Source organism: Pseudorasbora parva, chromosome 5, assembly GCF_024679245.1.
Source record: "Pseudorasbora parva isolate DD20220531a chromosome 5, ASM2467924v1, whole genome shotgun sequence".
Taxonomy (NCBI): Eukaryota; Metazoa; Chordata; class Actinopteri; order Cypriniformes; family Gobionidae; genus Pseudorasbora; species Pseudorasbora parva.
This window is the reverse complement of record NC_090176.1, coordinates 22,907,465-22,923,884: the sequence shown is the minus strand read 5'-3', so window position 1 is coordinate 22,923,884 and position 16,420 is coordinate 22,907,465. Positions and strand designations below refer to the sequence as shown.

The 16,420-nt window shown below is 39.4% G+C and overlaps 2 protein-coding genes across 3 annotated transcripts in view; one reads left to right on the top strand and one right to left on the bottom strand.

Annotated features, from left to right (window-relative positions):
• The first annotated feature begins 657 nt into the window (after positions 1-657).
• Positions 658-6,542, top strand: LOC137075210 (secreted phosphoprotein 24). The gene is made up of 5 exons (XM_067443533.1): positions 658-698; positions 3,576-3,677; positions 4,305-4,432; positions 5,734-5,859; positions 5,963-6,542. The coding sequence occupies exons 2-5, from the start codon at positions 3,626-3,628 to the stop codon at positions 6,182-6,184; spliced, it is 528 nt and encodes a 175-aa protein (XP_067299634.1). The 5' UTR covers positions 658-698; positions 3,576-3,625; the 3' UTR covers positions 6,185-6,542.
• Positions 6,543-6,630: 88 nt separating this feature from the next.
• Positions 6,631-16,420, bottom strand: part of raph1a (Ras association (RalGDS/AF-6) and pleckstrin homology domains 1a) — a 96,794-nt gene continuing 87,004 nt past the window's right edge. For both annotated transcript variants that reach the window (XM_067443517.1, XM_067443518.1), the window contains 5 exons: positions 13,703-13,813; positions 11,860-11,958; positions 11,623-11,743; positions 11,336-11,475; positions 6,631-10,196 (listed from right to left, as the gene is read on the bottom strand). In XM_067443517.1, coding sequence (XP_067299618.1) covers positions 8,088-10,196; positions 11,336-11,475; positions 11,623-11,743; positions 11,860-11,958; positions 13,703-13,813 — 2,580 coding nt within the window. In that variant the 3' untranslated portion in view covers positions 6,631-8,087. The remainder of the gene's footprint in view (positions 10,197-11,335; positions 11,476-11,622; positions 11,744-11,859; positions 11,959-13,702; positions 13,814-16,420) is intronic.

The following is a 16,420-nucleotide window of genomic DNA, read 5'->3' as shown; positions in this document are numbered from 1 at the left end:
TTTAGTATTCCTCAAAATGAATAAAATGTGTGAAGTGCAAAATCAAAAAACTATGCAAACCTCCAGTATTTAAATGTTAAATAAATATTTGGCAAGGCTTAGTTCACCCAAAAATGAAATATATGTAATTAATTATTCACTCTAATGTTGTTCCACACCCGTTAGACTTCCATTCATCGTTGGAAAACAGTTTAAGATATTTTATATTTAATCCGAGAGGGTATGCAAGTGTATGCACACTGTAGTGTCCATGTCCAGAAAGGGAATAAAAACATCAAAGTTGTCCATATGTGACATCAGTTAGTTAGTTAGAGTCTCGAAGCACCGAACATACATTTTAGTCCAAAAATAAGAAAAACTATGACTTTATTCAGCATTGTCTTCTTTTCTCTAAAAATTCAAACGGTCATGAATCAGTGTATTGATTCATGATTCGGATCGCGTGTCAAACTGCTGGAAAATCATGAATCAATAGGCTGATTCATGACCGTTTGAATCTTTATTTGAGGTTTGAAAACAAACGCGGAAGAGAAAACAATGAATAAAGTCATAGTTTTTGTTATTTTTGGACCAAAATGTATTTTCGATGCTTCAAGAGATTCTAACTAACTCATGTTATAGGCCTATGGACTAGTGATGATTACCTTTCTGGACATAGTAGTGTGCGAACAGAGGTCTGGGTGTGGAACAACATTAGGGTGAGTTAATGACATTTATTTCATTTTTTGGGAGAACTAACCCTTTAAATAGATTCCTCTTCCCAGCGCTGATTTAAGCGAAGAATCAAAAACCGGCTGATTCATGAATCATGACCAACACCACCACTGTGCTGCAGAGACGCAACTGTTCTGCTTTGTTGGTAAAAATTAGCAAAAACCGTCAGACCAATGCTGGGTTTAAATGTTTTCATTAATATCCTTACGGTTTATTGAATTGTATCAAAACATTTGCAATCATGATTCGTGACTATAAAAACAGCTAGCCTAGGCTACTCGCAAGATTACCTGCTGTTTCATATAAAAACATAAAAGACAAAATCTGACACCCATATGGAAAATAGGCTATTGCATTTTGCAGGCACTATTCATTTTCGTCAGTTGCCATTTCCGACACGCACGTGTACGACGCCAACGCCAGACTTGCTGACTATATTTCTCCAAGACTGTCTCGTTCTATGTAGATATTTTAATAGTGGTTTAATTTGACAAATAATGTGACAAAAAAAAAAAAAAGCCAAAACTTAGGGTAATCACTATACCTTGCTTGCTGTCACCACCAGTGAATGCCGGCCACTCCGCTTATTTTGCGCGTTCGTTGGCCAAGTCGTGTCGTCGAGTGATGCAGGTGTGCAGTGCACTAGTGATGTCCGGTTCGCGAACGAATCGTTCTTTTTAACCGGATCTTTATAGTGAACCGGTCGAACCAGTTCACCAAATCGAACTGAATCGTTCTAAACGGTTCGCGTCTCAAATCAGGGCTGATCCCACAAATACTGTAGATATTAACTTTCTGCCATCAGTGACAGTCTCTCAAACTAGAAATAAAACGAATATCTTGAAGTAGATGCTGTAACTCCAATCGTTAGCTGAAGTGAGGCATGTTTTGCTGAGAGATCTGATGAACTCACGAGCAGCTGATACTGAGCATGCGCGTGTAACCGAACGTACCGGTTGTCGGATCCTCGGATCAGCAGTACAGAATCAAAACCGTTTCTATCGGACACGTTCGATACTGAGAACCGATGAGCCGATGAGCTGCGCATGCGTGTTATTTGTTCAGAGGAACGAAATGCAGTTTAAGTGTATTTAAAACTAATCACGTTTGGAAACATTATAACAAAGCTGTCACTGTATTATTTTAAAGTTTTGGAAACAATAGATTGTAAAACGGTCAAATTAAACATTTTTTGTTTTATCAATAATGCATGATATTTTCAGGAACAGCTTTTATCTTATTTAATTTCTAAGTCGATAAAGATTTTAAAATACATGTAATCAAAACAGTAGGTTTGATATTCAGCTTGCAGCAGTTCGCAGCTCAGCACCCTGTGCTCAGCACACACACACACACACACACACACACACACACACTGATACAGCGGTTCTCGAGTCAGATCGACCGGTTGCAACTGATCACCGGTACAGAATCGAGAACCGTTTCTATCGGACACGTTCGATCTTTCAGACATGTTCGATTCTGAGAACCGGTGAGCTGAGATACTGAGCATGCGTGAGAGCGTCGTAACTGAACTGTTTCTCTCGGACTGGGACAGCTGATGCTGATAATACATGAGCCCGGGTGAACACTGAGGATTTGTGTAAGTAGGCCTATTATGTCAATGTATGTTTATTTAATCCGTGTAAAACATCAGTGTTTGTACGACAGTGACAGTGACAGTCTCTCAAACTAGAAATAAAACTAATATCTTGAAGTAGATGTTGTAACAATCGATTCAGTTCGATTTGGTGAACTGTATTTAGAGCTGTTGCAAAACATAAATGAAAAAATGTTTCCAAGATGATGATGATGTCAATTATAATTATTACTATACTAAGTTTTGATTACAAATACTTTATATGGATGTGTTTGAATGTATTTTCATCCGCCGGGATGATAGAAATGACGTCATTACGTAAAGACGTAAAAGAACCGGTGATCCGGTTTTTTGAACCGGATCACTGAAACGAACTGTCCGAAAGAACCGGTTCGCGGAAAAGAACCGAACTTCCCATCACTACAGTGCACGTGCTGCGAAAACCAATGGGTGGAGCTTGCTTGACGCCTCCCCTGGAGCGTAATGAATTCTGTGGTAGGCAAGGTCACGAAGGGCTCTACACTATGGGTGCGTCTCAATTAGCTCCCTAGTTCAGTTGTCAGGGCACTGATCAGGGAGTCAGCCCATTGAATTATGTCCTGATCAGTGCCCTGACTAGTGAACTAGGGAGCTGATTGAGACGCAGGAGCTATGATTCTTCTTCTTCTTCTTCTGGCTTTTCCTTTCAGGGGTCACCACCGCGAATCATCTGCCTCATAGTTCTTTCCTCTGTATCCTCTTCTCTCAGACCGACTACCTATATGTCCTCCTTCACTACATCCATAAACCTCCTCTTTGGTCGTCCTCTTGACCTCCTGCCTGGCAGCTCTAACCTCAGCATCCTTTTTCCAATATATTCACTCTCCTTCCTCTGAACATGTCTAAACCATCTCTACCTGGCCTCTACACTACTGGACACTACACTATGGCTGTCCCCTTCAAATAATGCCCTTTTGGATTCAGCCTCAGCGTGTTTGTTTGACGGCGCTGCGCAAACCGATTTTAAGTTGAACACACCTACTGGCTCTGCATTCAGAAGCCACTGCTCCCTAAAACCTGTGCCACATTTACCACCACATACAGACATTGTGAAATAATCATCTAGCATTTTCATACCGTAAATCACAATGTCCGCAGGCATATGAAGAGTTCAATTAAAACTGCAAAAGCATTTCATTTGAGGTTAAATTCAAGGCAGGGCTTGCAACATCGCATCTTTGGAAGATTGTTAACTGAAAACTGCATGAAAATATTCACATAGAAAGAACAGAAGCGAGTTACCAAAGAAATAAAGAAAATAAGGAAAGAAAAATGACATCAACCTTCATTCTGCTGCTCTTCATTCAGTGCTGCTGTGTCTCAGGTAAGAAAACATTTATGATTAAAGTTCCTAAAATGAGGATAAATACAGAATCAATGTAAATGTAGTCATGTATGATCTCAGTTGTTCAGCAACATTTATAGCTTTAAGAAGTCATTAACAGTGCTTAACAAATTATTGCACATTCAAACAGAATAATGTCTTGAACATATATATTTTTTCTATTTTCACTAGCTACTATTTAAAGGTTTGAGGTTAGTAGCCTAAACTTTTTTGAAGAAATTAATACTTTTAGCAATAGATGTATTACATTAATCAAAATAAATGACCACAAGTTTCAAATAAATACTGCTCTTTTTAACTTCATTTATCAAATAATCCTAATTTTTTTTAAATAATGGTTTCATGTAAATGACTATGCTGCAGACTGATAATTTTATATTGATAATGTTTGTTTGAGAACTTTTTTAATTAAATAAATGCAGCATCCTTTCAATATATATATATATATATATATATATATATATATATATATATATATATATATATATATATATATATATATATATATATATATATATATATATTAAAAAATGTTGAACAGCATGTATGTCATTAACAAGCCCAGAATGTTATGCATGGAGTGTCATCATTTACTTTATTAAACAGGACAGCTTTTGATGAGATATAACTTCAGTCCTCTGGCTGACCTGGCATTGAAGGTTTCTTTTGATGAAGTCAACAGGCAGTCCAGATATTTCAACCTGCACAGGCCAAATAACAGAGTGGTCCGCCAGGTAATAATGTACTGCAAATGCACACATGCTTCACACTCACCAGCACTCTGCAGGACACATGAGATGGAGAGATTATTATTTTTTTTTTTAAAGGAAAAAGTATTTATATGTAGGCTAATTTGCAGCCTCAGGAATCCTCTCAGAAAAAGTAAAGCAGTTTCACATAGTAGCCTACCGCCCTCTAGTGGTTATTTGAATAAAATTAAAGTCAACAAAGCTACAACATCCTTTCAAATGTTAGTTCAGAGAAAGTTTTGTCATCATTTACTCTCCCCCATGTCATTCTAAACTGACTTCCCCTTTTTTTTTGCTGTCAAACATAAAATAATATATTTTGAAGAATGTTGGCAACTAAATAGTTTGGGTTTTCATTGATTGCATTGTATTTTGCCTATACAATGTAAGTCAGTGGGAACTGACAATGTCGTACAAGTTTGGTGAGGTTCCAAATCCACTTATCGAATACAAAACAAAGTGTAAAAGATAATTTTCCTTTTCACACACCTAACAGCACTTAGAAATAAATAGGCTAATAGTAATAAACATTTTATATTTTGAAAACCATGCAGCGATTTCTACCTTAATCCGACTTAAAGGGATATCCCTTTAAATCTGATTAAGGTAATTAAGAAATCGCTGAAATTACTCAATTTAAGGGTGAGTAGCCTACCTAAATCAGAATTTAAATTTCGGGGTGAATAGTTCACCCCAAAATTAAAATTCTGATTTACTCACTCTTAAAGGGTTAGTTCACCCACAAATGAAAATTAGATGTGTATCTGCTTACCCCCAGTGCATCCAACATGTAGGTGTGTCTGTTTCTTTAGTAGAACAACAAATGAAGATTTTTAACTCCAACCGTTGCTGTATGCCAGTCATATAATGGGGTGAATAGGTAACAAAACAGACACACCTACATGTTGGATACACTGGGGGTAAGCAGATAAACATCTAATTTTCATTTTTAGGTGAACTAACCCTTTAAGTTGTTCCAAACCTGTATGAGTTTATTTATTCTGCTAAACACAGTTTTTTCCCTGTATGATATGGTTGCTCTGTCTGCTTTGTTACAAACATTCTTCAAAAATGTTTTGTGTGTGTGTGTGTGTTCAGCAGAGGGTGACTAAATGACAGAATTTTAATTTTTTGGTGAACTATCCCTTTAAATCATACTCGACGTAAACACAAATCGAATTAAGACGTGGAGTAGGCCTTTCTATTTTATTTGCATTATCGAAGTGCATTAAATGCGGATTATAAATGAATGGATTAATGGACTCTTTTGATCTTTGTCCTCTAAGATCACACTGGTACGTGATAATACGTATGATGTCCTGCTTGATTTCGGAATAAAGGAGACAGTCTGTCAGAAATACACCAGAAGAACATACATGGACAGTTGCCTTTTCAAACGCGGACGTTTTGCGGTAAGACAACCCGACTGTCTTCTGGTTGTTGCAGGTCAGATATAGCCAACCCTTCACTAAACTCATACTACGCTATTTCTCACCTTTTCTTCTCTTTTTCAAGTCTACGAAATTGTGCTCGAGTCTTGTGCGTATTGGCAGCATGTTTGCAGCTCCTCTGGGCATCAGTTGTATTGCTAATACAGCTGCCGCACTTGGGTCCAGCTCAGAGTCCAGCAGTGAAGAGGTCATTATCCCGAGCACAGGACGGGCTCCACTGGGCTCTTTCTCTCCAGGAGTCATTCTATGTCAAGGAGAGTTGGACTGTTCCAGATTACTGCTTTGATTTCATAAAATGTTATTAAAACAGAGAGACCGACCTCTTTGATGCTTCAAACCAATAACCTGTTGTAATTTAAACAAGATGCATTTTCAACCAAGAAAATACTATAATCATTTCCTTATTTCTATGTGCACATTTCTGTGGTAAACACACAAGGACTGCCTGTTATGAAATAATTTTAGGCCTAGTAGTTAATTGCTGTGGTATAGCCGTAATGTCTTGAGTAACATTCTTCCCAAGAAACATTCCTTTACAGTTTAATCACTCACATAAACTTGTGCAACACTTAAGTGTATATTTTAAAACCGTATGCATGTATTATAAAGTTTATTCCATGGTCCATAAAGGACTATCCTTGTTATTCATTGTAAATCAGAGGGTTTACCATAATAAGCTTTTAATATGATAAAGAACCATCAAAATAACAAGAACTTGGACAACATTCCGTGTGATTTACACATTTATATTGTTCAGTTTAAATGTAACAGACATTTACTTCCCCATTTATTTAACTAAAGGTTCCTGACTTTAAGAAACCGCATTAGCTCTGTATTTCTCCCTGTAAAAAGATCTGTTTCAACATTTCACTGCCATGTTTAAGGAATACGTTTTTTTTTTGTTTTCATATTATTAAAAAACTTTTTATTTTATTTTTTAGATGTAAAACCAACAGGTACACATTTTCTCAACCTACACATTTAAGTTTGCTAGATGGATGATAATGAGAGTAGGCACACAGTGATTTTTTTGCATTGTAACAAGTCAAGCAAACTTGACATGACACCTTTTATTTTGTGGCTATGATCCTAAAACCCAACAAAGTGTGCAATCTTAGGCAACCATACAATGGAAGCATGCATGCTAAATTAATGTCAGTACATTTTGACATCGCCGTGACATGAGAAATAGATGTTCCAGATATGTGACACATTAATACAGCACTGTGTGTAGACATAGGTCAAAATAAGGAGAACGACATCACTTCCTACTGTGTGTTCACCCATGCAGAGCTAACGCACATTGATAAAGTCAGGAACTGCAGCTGTATGTACAGATAGATCGCAATGTAACCAATATAAACAGACAGCACATCCGATTCCAGATACAGACCAGTTACACACCAAGCTATACTCAAGTGGTAACGGGCTCATTTTCATCGTTGTAAAATTTGGACATCTTCATGAAAAGTAAGGGTCCACAGCGACACAACATAACAGATTTATCAATAACAATGTTTTTTCTTTCTTGACATTTTAGTGGAAGGTTCAAAAACCATTTAAATTAAACGTGGAAAATTTGGTAGAATACTTCATTTAGAATGTATGCTACACCATTGCAATTCCCACATTGGGATTTGCACATCTAATGACAAGCAAGGGGGGCATTATTACCAGGCCCTCACTATTTTTCTGAGAGTGGATCAACCAAATCACTCAGACAAAGTGCGCGCACGCACACACACACACACAAGCATCGGTTCAACAACCCTGATTTTCTATTCACGTTTAACGTTTACAGTCAAGGGTTTCAAAACTAAACTTTAAAATAAGAATATATTTCAGGTATTAAATAATTTCATATAAAAAAAGTACAAGTTCCCTCCCACCCCAGAGTTCCACATATATATATTTTTTATACATATACATTAGCCCCTTTCCTCACAGCAGTGTCCATGCAGTACCTATAATAACGTCAGTCTCTTTATCTCAGAATTGTTTTATATCTGCTACACTTAATAGCAAAGCGACACAAACACGCAGAGAAGCTTATGTTATAGATGGTTTGGCTTTTTCATCTTGTGGCTATAATCTGGGGTTAAAATTAGTATTTTGAATGCAGACATTTCAGCCGTTGAAGATAAACAGAGTGGAAAAGGAAAGTAGCATATCCAAACTGCACGTCCCAACTACCAATCGCTTGTCAGTTTAGTGTTTTGGTCCCGTTTGGGTGGAGCCGGCGGAGGACCCCGCCGTAATGTTGCATAGCCTGAGATGTTGGCGCTCGTATATCCGCCCTTTTTCTGCTGGCCCAGCAGCAGCTCTGGAGGAGGGGGCGGAAGGGCCATATCGTCCATGGTGGCTACTGGCTCCAGCTTGGCTGAGATTCGTGAGGAGGTGAGGGAGCCATGTCGAGTCATGGACTTCCTTTTGAGAGTTCTGTTGAGGTCTTCCAGAAAGTTGGGCTGGATGGACAGATTTGCCTTGGGGGATGTTGGTGGTATCTGAGAGTTAAAAGAGGACAGAGGCATCTGTTGAGGAGGTGGAGAAAGGGCAAGTGGCTCGGGTGGGCCACTGCTGCGGCGATGCATAGACAGAGGCGGTGCTTTCTTCAAGGAGCTCTGTTTCCATGAGGAAGTGGAGCTGGAGGAGAGCTGGGGTTGAGGGTTCACCACAGCCACTTTGGGAGCCCCAGTGTGCAGTTCTGATGGGAGAGGTGGAGGAGGCAGGAGTTCTGAGTCTGGCGGTGGAGGGGGAAATTCACACTCTAGAGGAGGGGAGGGGAAGTCTGAGCTGGACTGGTGATATTGACCTTGCTTCCCCTGGAGAGCCAGTGGCAGATTAGCCAAGTTGATCTTGCCTGGTTTTGGTGGGGCCCGAGGTCCTGCAGAAGACTCCTTGGAAGGTGATCCTGTTGTAGAGGATGGAGTTGAAAAGGAACTGGGTGGGGCTTGACTAGTTTGGGCAAACATGCTGACCAGATCCTCCACTTTCTTGGACTCCTGGTACTCAACAGAAGAGGTGGATTTCACGCTGGAGTTGCGCTGTGGGGTTGGAGGTGGTTTTTTCCCTCCTGAACCAGTAGAAGAATTTGATGATGTTGATGGGGACTTCTTAATTGGTGATCCCACCTTGCTAGAAGGCTGTGGGGCAGGAGGTGGGCTTGGAGCAGGAGGTGGAGGGAATTCAAGGGTACTCTCTGGTGGAGGTGGAGGAAATTCGGGAGATTGTGGTTGAGCCTGCCCACCTGGTTGCCATTTTGGTTTGGTTTTTACCACAGGAGGAGATATGGGACATTTGGAGCTATCAAGAGTGTCAGGGAACTGGTTTACAATCTGCTTTACAAGTGATTGGGTGGGAGAGATGGGGGCAGATACAGATGGAGCTTTGGAAGAAAGGCTATATTGCTTTGGAAGGGTCGGTGGAGGTTGATTGGGACTGTGACCACTGGACAGACTCTGCTGTTTCTTCATGGTGGCCGAAGGAGTTGGAGACAGAGAAGGTGGCACAGGGGAAACGGGGGAAATGCCATGGCCAGGTTTTGGAGCGGTTTGGGGTGGAAACCCACCAGTAAAGGTTTTAGGTGGGGCAAGTGGACCTGAATGATGAGATGGCAGAGAGAAACACATTGGAGGTGGTGGAGGGGGCTCTTCATCTTGCTGGACAGATGAGAAGTCATAGGCCATATTAGGGAACTTCTGTGCTAAGAACTGCTGGAGGCCATTGGTGCTGAGGGGAGGTGGGTATTTCAACTGTTCTGGGGGTGGTGGTGGAGGCAAGTAGCCATTACTGTGTACGTGAGAGGGTGGTGGCAGCTGGTCTTCCTCTAGAGGTGGAGGGGGAGCGTAGTGGGGGCTGAGAGGGGCGTGCTTCAACACAGCCATGGCTGACCCTGGCACTGGCATCTCTGGAGGAGGAGGTGGTGGTGGGGGCGGAGGATCACTGTTGGCAGTTTCTGCCAAATTATTCAGAACAGGTTTGAGACACTGTGCAGGTGGCGTAGGGGGAATAGGTTGCTGCTGTACTACCAATAAGGGGGTCTGTTTGTAATGATTTGGAGCCTGGGAGATATTTTGCAGCCTAGCCAGGGTGCTGTATTTTGTGAACTTAATCGGGGTAGAGTGGTGCGTGGGGTTGGGGAGTGGGGGAGGTGGTGGAGGTGGCGGTGGTGGAGATGGGGGCGAGGAAGGGGACACTGGGGACACACCGCTATAGCTGCTACGAGACTGGATAGACTGGGGAAGTTGTAGAGGGTAAGAAGCTCTAGCAGGGTGTGTTGGTGGGCCATCCATTCTCATCTGTGGATATGACAAAAATCGTTTAATTAAAACAGGTTGTTGAATGATATGTATTTATTAGTAGTGTGCAAGAAGATATTCAGCAGACAGTGCAATTAAAAGAGTGAAATGACATTAAATGTTATAAAGTCTTATTGGAGAAACCAATAACTGTTAGTATCGAGATCTGTTCTTTCAAACTCAGACACTTTTGTTCTTACAAAGTCAGTTAATTGAGTTCAATCTAAAAATCACCAATTAAGACAACTGCAATTCAGTATGTGCATCACAAAGGAGGAGTTAATCCCTTTTCCTGTTGTGCTTACCTTCTCTGAGAATATGTCCCATTGATAACACACACCAAACCAAAAACACTCCAACCATTAAGTAACAGGTTATTTAAAATACAACACCAGTGCACTGTCAGTTAAGAGTTAACACAAACTATTACAACAGGTGTCTTACACCAGTCCCCAATTACCCAACATTCACAAAAATAACCGAGATGAGCCGCCCGCCACACACATCATATCAGTGGTTAGTTGCCTTAGAGGTTCACATGTGAGGATTATATCAAATATAAATGGCTAGAGTGTGAGGTGTTACCACACTCCTAACCTCAATCCCCACCAGTGTATAGCCTTTCCAGACTTGACATTCTCATCCTGGGTAGACAAACAGAGAGGGGACCAATTACAATGGAATATGACTGGGGACTGTGCGACATGAGTGTGTTGTCCCACAATCACGTAAAGGATCTTTATTGTGACTCAGATTGTCCTCGTCCTCTGAGTATTACAATTTAAGTAAATTGGACCTACAATTAAAACACTGATGCCATCAAACCAAAATAAGCCTTATTGTTTTCCTTTCGTTTGGAGTATGCATTTGTTCTTTCAGGTTTTTAGTGTGCTATACAAATAAACGAACATACTTTGTGTCGTTCCTAACAATGCCATTCAGCCATGACTGAATTCACAATGTAGTGATGCACAATGGCCTCTTGTACTGTATAGCTTACATAAAGTATAATAATGGAAACAACTGATTTTTTCTTCTTCAAATGGATTAGGATATAACAATGACACCATGATTGAAGAAACAGAAGCGGAACGAAGCAGAGCAAGTAAAGATTTAAAATTAATTTCTTCAATGGTCACCTTGGGTTCATCTGACTGATTGCCTCTCTTCCAGGCCTCAGAGAAGATGGAGCTGACCACACTCTGAGAGCGCACATGACCAGAGGATGTAGTCTCTGACACGCCACTGTCTGATTGGCTGGAGTGGTTGGATTGAGATTCTATAGGCAAAAAAAATATAATGTATCAAAAGTTGAGTAAAGAGGTGAACATAGAATCCCAATAATCTGTCTTATAGACAGTAAACATCAAGTACTGCCTCATATCTCAGGTTACCTATATTTCTGCTTGTGCATTGCTGAACTCACCTGGTAGACTGGAGGAGCTCGATCCAGACTTGATACTGGAGCTGGACAGGGAGGACCAATCATGAGCAGCCTCTGTGCGTCTCATAGCTTCCTGGTAGTTCACATACAGCTGCTTGCCATACTGCATTAGAAATCACATAGATTTAGCCACAAAACCTAGCATTATACATATATTATACATGCATACATATTAGATTATACACTAAGCAGGGGGATGTCATTATAACAAGATATTACCTTAGCAATGCGTATTCCGTTGACCCACTGATGCAGTGTTCTGACATCGTCACAGCACAGATACTTGATGTACTGTGATTTCTTCTGAATCTGAGGGTGCTGTGGGAGGAAATCAAAGACATTACCTCTCGATGCATTTATTGTATTTCTGGAAAGCATATAGCAATAGTTTAATATCCTCATATCAGTACTGTCAAAGACATATCAGCGCATTTCCATGCATCAAACTATAATCGTTTGGCTCTCCCACAGACCGCCTACAGTTCATTCACTCAATTTCTGAAACACAAAACTTGATTACCTAAAAATGTTTCAAACTGATTGATAGGCCTTTATGCAATTTGCTAGAGTCGGGGTTGCACTGGTGCACCAGTTTAGAAACTATCAGTTTGACACAATAAACACTTCTTTGCAAAACTTGCATCAGTGAATGATATGACATCATATTTTCAATGACATTTTCCATGCTGGTATAATATTGTGGTATCAAGCATTTTAGATAACCCATCTCTAAATACAAGTTAAAAACAACAACAAAAAGTGCTTCAAAATGGTTTGTCAGACAGACTCTTCCTGTCTAAATAGGCGGTTCTTCACACGAATAAACGGCAAAGTGGTAAACCCTTTATGCTACTCAAAAATCTGGCTACACGAGACCTATATGAGGTCAGACAAGTTCAAAAGAAAGCCAAACACTGACCAAAAACAGTTTTTATTTATGTTTATCTCACTTCTGTGGCTGATTTCCCTCTGAGGGCATCTGCACAAGCTGAAAAAAACATGTCGTTCAGTCTAGATTTGTAAATTGTAATGCAGACTGTGATCTGGCTTTTGCAGATCCCAGCACTTTAAACATTTTCTGACAAAAACCTCTTATCGCTGACAATTCAAGTAGCTTATGATAAAGATATGCAAGGATAAAAGCTTTTTTTCTTTTTCTTTTTTCACTACTTTCAAATAACTCTGTTGTCATTTAAGTAAATGCATTTTTAAGAACACATGGCTTTAAAATATCCTTTTCCTTATATGGGTGTTAACAGCGATGATGTTTTTGTGGACGAGCCTACCTGGAGACAGAAAATGACAATTCTGCAGTAGCAATCTATGGAAGCCACGGAATAAAAGAATAATAAAGGTAATTTCAATTTTATATCTCACAATTCTGATTTTTTCCCTCGCAATTCTGAGTTTATATCTCGCAGTTCGGAGAATAAAAATCAGAATTGCAACATATAAACTTTTGTGCATTTTTCTTTTCCTCAGAATTGCTAGTTTATATCCCACAATTTTTGTATATCCCAGAGTTTCTTCCCCCTCAAAACTGATATAAACTCGCAAATTGTGAGTGGTATGCGTTATAAATGTTGTTCAATGTGAAATATTATAGGTTTAAATATTATTTCATGCTGTAACTGTAGTGCTAGTACATAACATCCCCAAATAACTGCATATGTGAATATGATGTAGACCTATTGTTTACATCTAAATCATGATTTAATAGACTAATCATCACAGGTTTCATCAGTCCAGTTTGTGGCTTGCAATCTTAAACGTAGAGTTTTAAAGAACGTCTTCGATCACAGTATTCCATAAAAATATAAATCCGATTCTGATATCCAAAGGCACAACAAGACTTTTTTGTCCTCTTATTCAGTGGATTTTGCCCATTTTCCTCCACTTGTTACCACTGTTTTTCTGTGCACACATAACCGTTACGTCTGCTCCCAAAAGGTCTATGAGGAATGAAAACTTTGAATGCTTTTGATGCTTTGAGTGAATGCTTTTTAGACTGCTTAAAATAGAATGTCTGATACAATGCACAAAGATGTTTGCTGTAACTCACCTTCAGGACCATGCAGTAGTCAGTTGGGGCTTTATACTTGCTGCGGTAGTCCTGACCCAAGTAAATATTAACATGATCCAGCTGCAGGAAGCAAACCAGGTCTCTAGAGGCCTACAGGTAACACCGGAAAACAGGCAAAAAAAAACCACGTTAGAACAAAGGATTTCTTGTAAATGAATCTGTAGTAGGGACTGCAGGTAATAGCTCTATTATCTTATGCTCTTACTATTATCAGAGTGATCTATTTTAAAATTACTTTAAAAACATGCCACACAGTTGACCTGCTGACAAAATAATTCCTTTATTTCTATTGAGCCAATGAAAATTATCTTTTCAATTTAAGCAAAAATAAAAAAATAAAAATGCCTAAAGACCTGAACACTACTTCACTGTTAAATCCACTAGAGGGAGCCCTACATTAGCAGAAAGTTACATTGAATTCGTGCATAGAAACAGAAAAGACAGGTTGAATTGCATGAATGTTTTTGTTTTGTTTTTTTGAAGCATTAAGATTCTGAACTCAATGAGTCTTCTTCTGAGTCTCATGTAGAGTCAGACAGTCATTTGTGATAAGCATCATCAGTGTTAAGTCTGAAACCGAATGAGTATGTTAGGGATGCAGATGGGCAGCAGCTGTCAGACCCAGAGTGATGACCTGAGGATGTACAGCAGCTGCTCTTTTATCTCTCTCTCTATCACCCTCTGCCTCCCTGTGGTTTGTAGATAATGAGCAGTCACTGGCCTATGTCTACTCTGAACTTGACCTCGTTAGCTGATCTCTAAAGATGGAAGAGTTAAGCGGAGACGATGGGCCCTTTATCTCCTGAAAAGCACAGGAAACATGAAATGTGACTGACAGCAAGTGTGTTCATGCGTCAGAAGACTCAGAACTCAAATCTCATTCACGTAAAGTGTGTATATACAGATATGGTCCATCAATGATGTCTGGTACCTAATCACGATGCACTTCATTTGCATATGGCTATTTACATAAGGGTATGGAGCTGGCCAAACCAGTGTTATTTTAAATTATGTACTATTATAACATTCATTCATTTCTCATTTTCAGTTTTTAATTTGAGTTTGCTTAAGTAATTTTGTTAAGTGCTCATGTCATTTTTATGTATTTATTGCTTTCATTATATAATAATACTGCATTATTACTTCAACATGTTTACTTCAATGAGCTGCCAAGAAAGCATTTTTAATTTTCATTTAAATTAAGTTTATTTTATTTTATTTCAGCCTCATTTGAATGACTGAAAACAATTATTAAAAGATTTAGTCAACAACTGCAGAACACTAAAAATATAAGATTTTCATTGAATAATGATTTTGATTTCAGTCTGAAATCACAAAGAGATTGTGTATTATCACTGCTGTCTAAGTCAGCTCCACCTACTTTATAATGTAGTTTAAGCACGACAGTTCTGGCAGGTCACGCTAGTCAAGCTTGCATTAGCTGAGTGTGAACTGATCAAGTTTACCTATATGAATATGATGTCTATCACAGCATACATATATATAAGCTCCTTCAGTACTATCAGTTTCTCCAGACCTCATTTGCCCTCCTCCATCCCCAGCTCCTCCTTTCATCCCCTTGATTCAGACTAAATTGCCAAATTATTTTGTACATGAAATATTGACATTAAAGGAGACATACTCCTACATTTCATTTGTACAGAGAGCCTGGCCATTCTCCATTGACAAGCATTAACTTCCTTGGAGACGGGTACTGAAGTTTAAAAATAATTGGATCTGCGCAGAGCCACTCTGGATTACTAACCAATTACTAACGTTTGGTCTTGACATATGTCATCTCAATCCATAAACTGTAGCGCACATCATCATCGTTCTCAGTCACTCCCTCTGTTCGCTGATTGGACCGGTTAAAATTTGATCAGAGAAAACCAGAGAATATACCGCAATCCCAGACGGAATACTGCAGGAAAATGAAAATTGAGCAAAAGTACTTAGGAGGGTGGAGCCAGGCTAACGTATTATGCCCCTTTTCACAAGATGTAAAATAAGTCTCTGATGTCCCCAGAGTGTGTGTGTGAAGTTTTATCTCAAAATACCCCACGATGACATTGACGTTAAACGATGACGTTCTATAGCCTGTAAAAAGTGCCACTTTTTGTGGTAAGCAAAAACACTGTTTTTGTGTATGTCCCTTTAAGTGCAAATGAGCTGATGCTCTCTGTCTGTTCTTTCAAGAAGAGGGCGGAGTTTCAATAAGTTAGGCGGCAACAACAACAACAACAATATAACAATGGTGTTCAGTTCAAACCGGACTCGGACAATAATGCCTGCAGAAACAGAGATTAAATGCTGCAAGGAGATGGAACAGACTTAGACCTGTTTTAACTTGTGTTCCCATCTGGCTTTTAAGTTGGATCACAAATAGATGGTACTGATCCATCCCTGAGCTTTAAGTTTTTAGCAAAACCTTACTTGAATTGCCCCTTGTTCAGGCAATACCTGCATTGTCCTTTTTTATTAGTTTTCTGGGTTGGTAGATGCACCAGGGGCTGGATTATAGCAGTAAAAATGTCATGCTATGTCCCCTTTAATGATATCTGCAACACATTATGTTGGTTCTGTTCTTTTTACCATAAGTTTTTTTTCTTCTGCTCTCAATGTTAGGCTGCATGAATGCGCAGGGAGTCCTGGCCCAGAACGGAACCATACCGCCAATCTAAACTGTATGTTAATTGT

Bases quoted from the DNA above. Each gene is read 5' to 3' on its own strand.
- LOC137075210 (XM_067443533.1), top strand. From the start codon at position 3,626: ATGACATCAACCTTCATTCTGCTGCTCTTCATTCAGTGCTGCTGTGTC. The intron at 4,433-5,733 runs GTAATAATGTAC...TTGTCCTCTAAG, and splicing joins ATAACAGAGTGGTCCGCCAG to ATCACACTGGTACGTGATAA. The intron at 5,860-5,962 runs GTAAGACAACCC...CTCTTTTTCAAG, and splicing joins TCAAACGCGGACGTTTTGCG to TCTACGAAATTGTGCTCGAG.